We start from the raw sequence: 7,999 nt of genomic DNA, 5'->3' as shown, positions 1-7,999 counted from the left end.
AAGGAAGGAAGGAAGGAAGGAAGGAAGGAAGGAAGGAAGGAAGGAAGGAAGGAAGGAAGGAAGGAAACACCAAGAGATCAGTTCTGTGTCCCTGAGAGACTAGAAAGCCACTGCCATGTGGCCTTCAGAGGCCTCACCTGAGCGGTGCTGTGTGGGGCGCGCGCAGGGGGTGGGGGTTGGGGGGGATGGGCACAGAAGCAGCACACTGTGGCATTCTAGGCTGGCTCCCTAGTTCTGAGATGAGGAGTGAGTGACAACACATGGATTTAATGCAGGATCCCATGGAACCAAGGGCAGGCCACTCTCCCAAGTCTGGCAGCTTACTGATCAGTTGCTTGGATCACAGAGCAGCCTGAGACTTCTTAGTGAGAAGCTGGCAAGCCTCAGGGAAGAGCAAGCTGTCCAACTGTGCTGCACACCCCCATCCATGGTACTGCTTGCTCGGCCGCAGGCAGAAGACTGCCCGGATGCCAGGTTACTCCTCCTTCATCATGAAGCCCACAGTCTCAGCTGTGTTAGCTCACAGAGCCCGGTCCATTCTCAGAAGGAAGCCAAAGGCTCCACTTGCTGGCCTTGCCTCTAGCTCTAAACTCTGTGGCAGAAAAGACACCTACTGTGAGGGAGGAAAGGGCTTTTCCTCAGCAACCCCATCCCATGCTGATGCACAGTTAGATACAAACTCTTCCAAGTCTACCAATTTGTCACTGAACAAAGCTCTGAGATTCCGCAGTGAAACCCCAGCCAACAGAGACTCTGAACAGAAAGATGTTTCCTACAGTGCACCGAGTGAAAAGCATAGAACGGCATGATGTTACTTTTTCTTCAGAACCAGACCTTGTATGATATCCATAATTACATATAAACATTCGTCTTGAACAATTATGTTCTATAGCTAAATAATCTATTCATTATTTGCATACATTTAACATGAATCACTACAGAGAATGGGAGGATTCATATTTTAATTCCTTTGCACATTTACACTTAGCCAGCCAGCTACACAGACTCACTAGAATGGCTACTGGCAGCAACCAAGTATGGAGAACTGCTTGTGGTTGATGAGAAGAGATCCCTCAGATAGAGGATGTGAAGGAGGGAAGGACTTACTTGCTACTCCTGACGCCAGTCCATACAGCAGTCCTCCCCCATCCGACTGCTGAGGGAAGACATGGGTTCCGGGCGGAGGTGGCTTTTCTTGTCTGATAAAGTTATACAATAAGGTTTTCACAAGTTTGCTGGTGTAGGGAAGACTACATAGAAAGGGTAAAAAGAAAAAAAAATCAAACTCCTGTTCAGAGAGTCACCTAATTCTGCATAACACCACAGAATCCGCTGTCACCAGGACTGCCTCAGGGCAAGTGTCGGCATCTCACAACCTAACCCAAGCCTTGACCCTGCCGCGGTCTCCACACAAGGCACGAATCTAACCATTAAAGCATAAGCATCTGTTTGTTTGTAACTTACACAAAATTGTAAATAATTATAAATTTAGTGGCTACTGCAGTACAACCGGCAACTGAAGGAAGGTTGTTACATAGAAATTAGCAGAGAAATGTGGGAACTAAATAACAGTAAGACACATGTTGTTAAGCACAAAACTCCAGTTATTCAATTTTTGGTGACAAGGTAATTTCTATACTCTCTGGTCCACTTGTAGATTTTTGCATGTATTATTGATGACCATGGCTTTTATGACAAACCACAAGAACCAGTAAAAGAATATTCTGCTTAAGTAATTGTCATTATAATGACACTACAAAAACCAAAGACTAACAAAGTAAGACTACTAACGTCCTCCCCACCTATGGAAAATACAACCTTTATATTTCTAGCACCATAACAAATACAGTTCTAGTCAAAACTAGCATGCCAACCATCACCTGCAGCCAAGTTACTCCACCACTGTTAGGGTTTAGAGAGGAGTCTCCAAAGCACAGGCCTCCCCTTCTTGTCAGTGACTTTCAAATGTCACCTGTGCAGGCTCCAGTTATGGTTTGTCTCCTTTACAATTCACGCCGGAGTTCAAGCCTCATTACAAGGCAGGAAGATGGTGAAAATTAAAACTCACTATGGTGTTTGGCAGTGGAGCCTGTCAGTTAGGACAGAAGCTAAGTCTGGAGCTCATATGACCAATCGCGGTAGCTTTTCAGTAAGACAGAGCCACAGACTGGCTTGCCTCTTGCTGCACAAGGCCTTGGGAGTCTTCCAGTAAGAAGAAGGTCACCAGATGCAGTCTTAACCTTGAGCATTGGGGTATCTTTTCTGTGTGACTTACCCAAAGGGCTCTATGAGAGCCTGTGAACATGCTGTGGTGTAACCATGGTAACAAGGCAAGCACAGTGAAGACAGTGCCATGAACAATATCCTTCACTCCTAACAATCGACAAGTATTCTACCCACAGCTGCATCCGCAGAACTTACAGATAACTCTAACAAAAACTAACTTATTCTAAAGACTCGCTTGATTTAAAGCTTTTTGAAAATTATGTCAACAGAAGGTAGGGGGTTGTGTTTACGGCAAGTGTTTTTATCCACATTCCCATAAGTGTCTGCTACAGAGGAAGCCCAACATGTAGGTAGCATACAGTAAATAAGTAGATGCTCATTAAATCAGAAGTGAAGGGGCCACTGGCAGGCTCAACAAAAGGTGACCAGTCACAGACCACAGAAGTCAGCCCTTCAAATTCACAAAGAACAGTCTCAGATTCTGCATCTACTACTTCAACCAATCACAAATTAAAAATACTCAGAAAAAATCGTATCTATACTTAACTTTACTCCTCATTATTTTCCAAACAATTCAGTGTATCAGTTATTTACAAAGCATTCACACTGTGTTAGGAACTATATGTCATCTAGACAGGATTTAAAGCATACAGGAGGATATGCCTGGGTTACATACAGGATATTTTAGGGACTTGCAGGTTTTGGTATCCTAGCCATCTCCCTGCAGATACCAAGGGACAACTAGATTCCAAGGAGCTGGAGAAAGAGGAAGACTTGGGTGCAGTTGGAATATACAGAGAGGACTTGACAGGGAAGGAGGAAGGAGGAAGAAGGCAGCAGGCTACTGCAGAAAGCAACCATTACAGGCACCAATGAACTAGGGGATGAGGCAGAGCACAGAGGGAACAGGAACCAGAATGTAGCCTCATCTTGTGTTGGATATGAAGTACCAACAGAATAGGAAGAGATGTCAGGTTGGTAAAATGACGACACCCATGAGAAGAAATAACAATTAAAATCACAGTGATTGCTCCTTATGAAGGACAACGTTAAAACAGAACATACCACGGGCCTTGCATCAGGTACTTGTGACTGATGCTCTGTCGCAGAACCTCCTTGTGGAAGAGCTGGCAGGAAAGGAAGACAACCATTGCTGAGATGGCCTCCACTGATATCTCATACGTAATATCCCTGAAGACATGGGGGAAACAGAGTCATGATCAGTCTGGAAGATTAAATACTGCTCTGTCCACATAAACCATACATTTAAGCAGTCAAATCTACATATTCAAATATTTCAGGTTATTTTAAAAAATGCTTAAGAGAAAAATTAAGTCAAGCCAAACTCTGAACCCCCTTTCTGGTCATTAGCTCTTCTGTTTGGACCTGGCATCCCACTGTTCTCCTACTCTGCAGTCCCTGTGTCTATTAGTCTACTGCTGTACAGTAGGAAGGGCAGCAGCCTTCTGCTCTCAGATCCACTCTAACCCCTGTGCTTGCCTCTGCTCACTAACAACAGCAACTGATATGCAGCAGGAAAGGCAGAGGGAAGGCCATGTCTCTGAATCAGAACGGTGTAAGCGTTTCATCTCTAATGTGCGACAGGCCAACTGTGCATGACTGGCAGGACATCAACAGTAATCATGTGATCCAAGGGCTGTGGGGTAGAAACAAGAGGATCTCAGCAGCTCTGGCAAGCCAGCTACCCAAATTAGTAAGCCCTGAGCTTGATGAGAATCCCAGTCTCAAAGGAATAAGGCAAAGGGTGATAAAAAGACATCAATATCCTCTCACTTCATGGTTGTGCATCACACACACATGTGCACATTCATGCATGCAACAGACACATGCACACACAGAGACACACACACACAGACACACGCAGGCACACACACAGAGACATACATACACAGACACACACATACATACACAGACATACACACACAGACACACACACAGACACACACACACACACACACGCATATACACTCATACACTCAGGTGCATATCCATACATGCAACACACACAGATACACATACAGCCATACAGGCACAGGCACACACACACAAATAAGACAGTATATTTTTCATTGCTGTTACAGAAACCCTGAGTTCACTTCTCCAAACCTCCACTGAGTGGCTTCCAACTGCCTGTAGTCCCAGCCCCGTGGGACCCAATGTTCTTTGCTGGCTTACGGCACTGCGCCCTTGGACACAATCCTACACATCCACAAATATTCACAATTTTTGGAAAGTTAAAAATAATTTTAAAAGAACTGCAAAAGTAAACATATACACACAAGAAATTGGCAGGGGATAAATAGGCCAATCAACCCTTTGAACGCAGAGCTCTGAGAAGAACTATAAACCTGACAAAAATGTTTAAGTGTTGATTATTTCTAACCAGCCAGCAAACACGTGTCAATTAAACCTACTTTGAGATTCCCTCTTACCCAACTCACAATGGCCAACATCAGGAAAACTAAAGACAGCAAACTCTGCTGAGGGACTTGAGTGGCAGCTTCTTGGGAATCAAGAGAACTATTATGACCCAGTTCCCCTCTCCTGGGCATATCCCAAGGGCTCTAGATCCCACCACGATCAGATGGGCTCTTCTCACTTTAACAGGAAAATGGAATCAACCTAGCTGTCCATCAACAGAGGAGAGACTGTGACAATTTGGTACATATTTATTCACCCAAATCATTTTTTATCAATCTGAAATTTTTCATGGTTAAGTTTTCAATTAAAGCCCAAAGTAAATTTCAAGTCAAAGGAAATTTTCAAGTAAAATTCAAAGAAAAGCAGGTAACATGGTAGTCTGTTGTGTACTCAGAGACAGTCGGCTCTCAGCTAGGCATCTGTTGTGTACTCAGAGACAGTCGGCTCTCAACTAGGCAGGTTGGAACTTAACCAGATGTGCTAAGGAGCTGTCGCTGCTAGAAATGCATTTTAGAAACATAACATACTGAGGCAAAAACTCTGCCTGGCCAACTCAGCAAAACTGTCTTAAAAGTTAGGGGAAGGGGACATGCCAGTGACACAGGTCAGTGATGGAACATCTGTCCAGCATGCAAGAAACTGTAGGTCCAATTCCTAGTACCACAACACGACACACACACACACACAAACACACACACACGCACATCCTTCCTTCCTTCCTTCCTTCCTTCCTTCCTTCCTTCCTTCCTTCCTTCCTTCCTTCCTTCCTTTTCTAGGGTTTCTCTGTGTAGCCCTGGCTGTCCTGGAAATTCACTCTGAAGACCAGGTTGGCCTTAAACTCAGAGATCTTCCTGACACTGCCTCCCTAATGCTGGGTTACAGGTGTGCACCACCACTGCCCAGCTATTCCTCATTCCTTGAACTGAATGAAGAATAAACTGGACACTTACAACTCACTAATGATGACACAGGTGACCAGATAGGATTCTACTCACAATAATCATTAATTAACCTACCCAAGACTGTCTGGAACGCATACTTACTAGTTGGTCTTGTGAACCTAAAGGAAAAGAGCTAGGTGAGGCCTCCCTCAACAGTGAGAAGGAAGTAAGGCCCCCAGTCCAACAATGCTGGGGGAAGTACACCCCATCAGCGCCCAGACGGATTTAGACAGCAAGCCTTTCCCCACCTGAAGCTTCAGATAGCCCAGCTCTGACCTGACCATAATATCTTAAGTCAGAAGTAACAGATCAAGCTATACTCAGACATCTGACAAAATAAAAATTATCAGGTAATATTGTTAAACAGCTGACACTTGGGTCATTCAAAACAAGTTTTTGGGCTTTCTTTTTTTAAGACTAGGGTTCATTATGTAACCTAGGTCAACCCCAAACTCACCATGTATCCCATGCTGTTCTCAAATTCATAGTAATCCTCCTGCCTCAACCCCTCAAGTACTGACACTACAGGCACACACACTGCCCAAGTAAGAGCATTCTTACACAGCAACAAAGACATGATACATACATAGACAGGGGTCATTCACTGGGAGGTAAGTTGTGAACTGTGGAGAAACTGGTTTAATAAATGCAGCAGGTGCATAGATACATTGAGCAACTTCTAAAGCCACAGATTAGATGTTCTTCTCATGGCACTGGTAAGTCAAAACACTGCTCCGAGAGGAAAGGGATGAGGGGGGGAATCAAAAACAAACAGAAAACATCCTTCTGATGTTCACTCCTGCACATAAGCACAGGGCAACCTGGCTCCCACTGACAGCTACTGGGCCTTCTGCTGCTGGAGCGGCCATGAGAAAAGGATGCTGCCTTAACAGTTAGAAAGACCACCCCAGTACCGGCACCAGCTGCCTTCACCATGCCACAGACGCCTTGAGACAGCTCTGTCTACAACTGCAGCTGAGTGTGCTGGCTGCTGGGTGCCCTGCCAGTCAGGGTTACCTCAGTCTGTAGTAGATGTGCAATCCCCAGCCTGACAACCATTTCTCCCAGCAGAGGAGGAGCACTTCCCTGATGGAGGGAGGCTTGGATGCCTGCAGGGCTGCCCAGCAAGCTGAGAACAGTTAGAGAACAGGCTCAGTGCCACTTCCTCATGCTATCTCCCCTGCTGTTACATTAGGACCACACATCCTCTGAAGTCTCCTTCCTCGTCCTTCCTCGCCCACTTCCGTACAACGGGCTACCCTAGTAGCCGCAGTAATGACACAGGACAGGGGCATCACTGCGGACAGGAGCAGCAACCTCACACTGGAAAACTAGACTGAAGCATGGCACTAGACTTGATGGCAAAACACCACACGGGTCAGTGGAATCCCAACAGGCGTGGCACTGGGAGCCAGTATTGCCCAAGGCAGTCCCCACTAACCCCCAGGGCTCCGGGGCCAAAGCATCCACGAGCGCTTGACAGTGGAAGAGGTTGAGTAGCCTCAGAAGTACCCTAACAGCTGGCCCCTTGTTACCCACGAGCCAGCACTGCTCTCTCACACAACCCACTTAACACCCACACCCAGGTCCCTAGTCCTGGCTTCCCAGCACACGAAGCATAGGTTCCTGCCAGCTACTGAAGAAGCTGCAGAGGCCGGCAGCAACTGCTCTAAAGCTTAAGACACAGGGTGACCTCAGGCCTGATCTACCTGCAAACGTCCACGGTAGTTCCTGATGTGAGGCAGAGGTGCCTGTAGCTGAGCTGTCCCTGCATAGGCCATGCCCAGTCCCTGAATAGCCCTTAATGGGCCCTGGTTCCCCTTTGAATGCCATCCCAACAGAAGACAAACCGTCAACACAGGCTGCAGTGAACAATTTCAAATTCCCTGCAGCCAGGGCAAGCAGGGAAGTGGGTGTAGGGACAAGAGTGCAGAGGGGTGAAGAGAACCTGAGGGCCCTACTCAGCACAGGAATTCCAGAAAGCTGTCAAGCATCAGGACATAGGGCCTCAGGTTGCAGCATGACAGCTTTAATACTGTTTTTTGCCAGAAGCCAAGGCCCTGATACCAGGACTTGTAAGGCTAAGGATCTCTATACACAAGACTGGCTTGGGGTTGTAACACTAGAGGGCGCCACGTGCCACTGCTTCCCTCAGCCCACTACTGCCACCTGCTGTTGTCACACAGGGAAGGAAAGGAGGGTGCTGGAGACCAGTATCTGAAAAGCTTGCCTGCCCATACCCCATCTGGGCAGGGCAGAAAAACCTGTAGGTAGCTCAGCACTCATGAGGGGAAGAGCACCCGACTGCTCTTCCAAAGGTCCAGAGTTCAAATCCCAGCAACCACATGGTGGCTCATAACCATCCGTAACAAGATCTGATGCCCTCTTCT

General features: G+C 46.5%; 1 protein-coding gene across 2 annotated transcripts in view; it reads right to left on the bottom strand.

Moving 5' to 3' along the window:
• The window catches only part of Dym (dymeclin), a 265,401-nt gene that overhangs the window by 197,587 nt on the left and 59,815 nt on the right, over positions 1 to 7,999 (bottom strand). For both annotated transcript variants that reach the window (XM_029546929.1, XM_021214259.2), the window contains exons 7-8: positions 3,292 to 3,417; positions 1,108 to 1,250 (exon numbers count right to left, since the gene is read on the bottom strand). In XM_029546929.1, coding sequence (XP_029402789.1) covers positions 1,108 to 1,250; positions 3,292 to 3,417 — 269 coding nt within the window. The remainder of the gene's footprint in view (positions 1 to 1,107; positions 1,251 to 3,291; positions 3,418 to 7,999) is intronic.

This window comes from Mus pahari, chromosome 15 (genome assembly GCF_900095145.1).
Source record: "Mus pahari chromosome 15, PAHARI_EIJ_v1.1, whole genome shotgun sequence".
Taxonomy (NCBI): Eukaryota; Metazoa; Chordata; class Mammalia; order Rodentia; family Muridae; genus Mus; species Mus pahari.
This window is presented reverse-complemented; position numbering and strand designations above follow the sequence as displayed.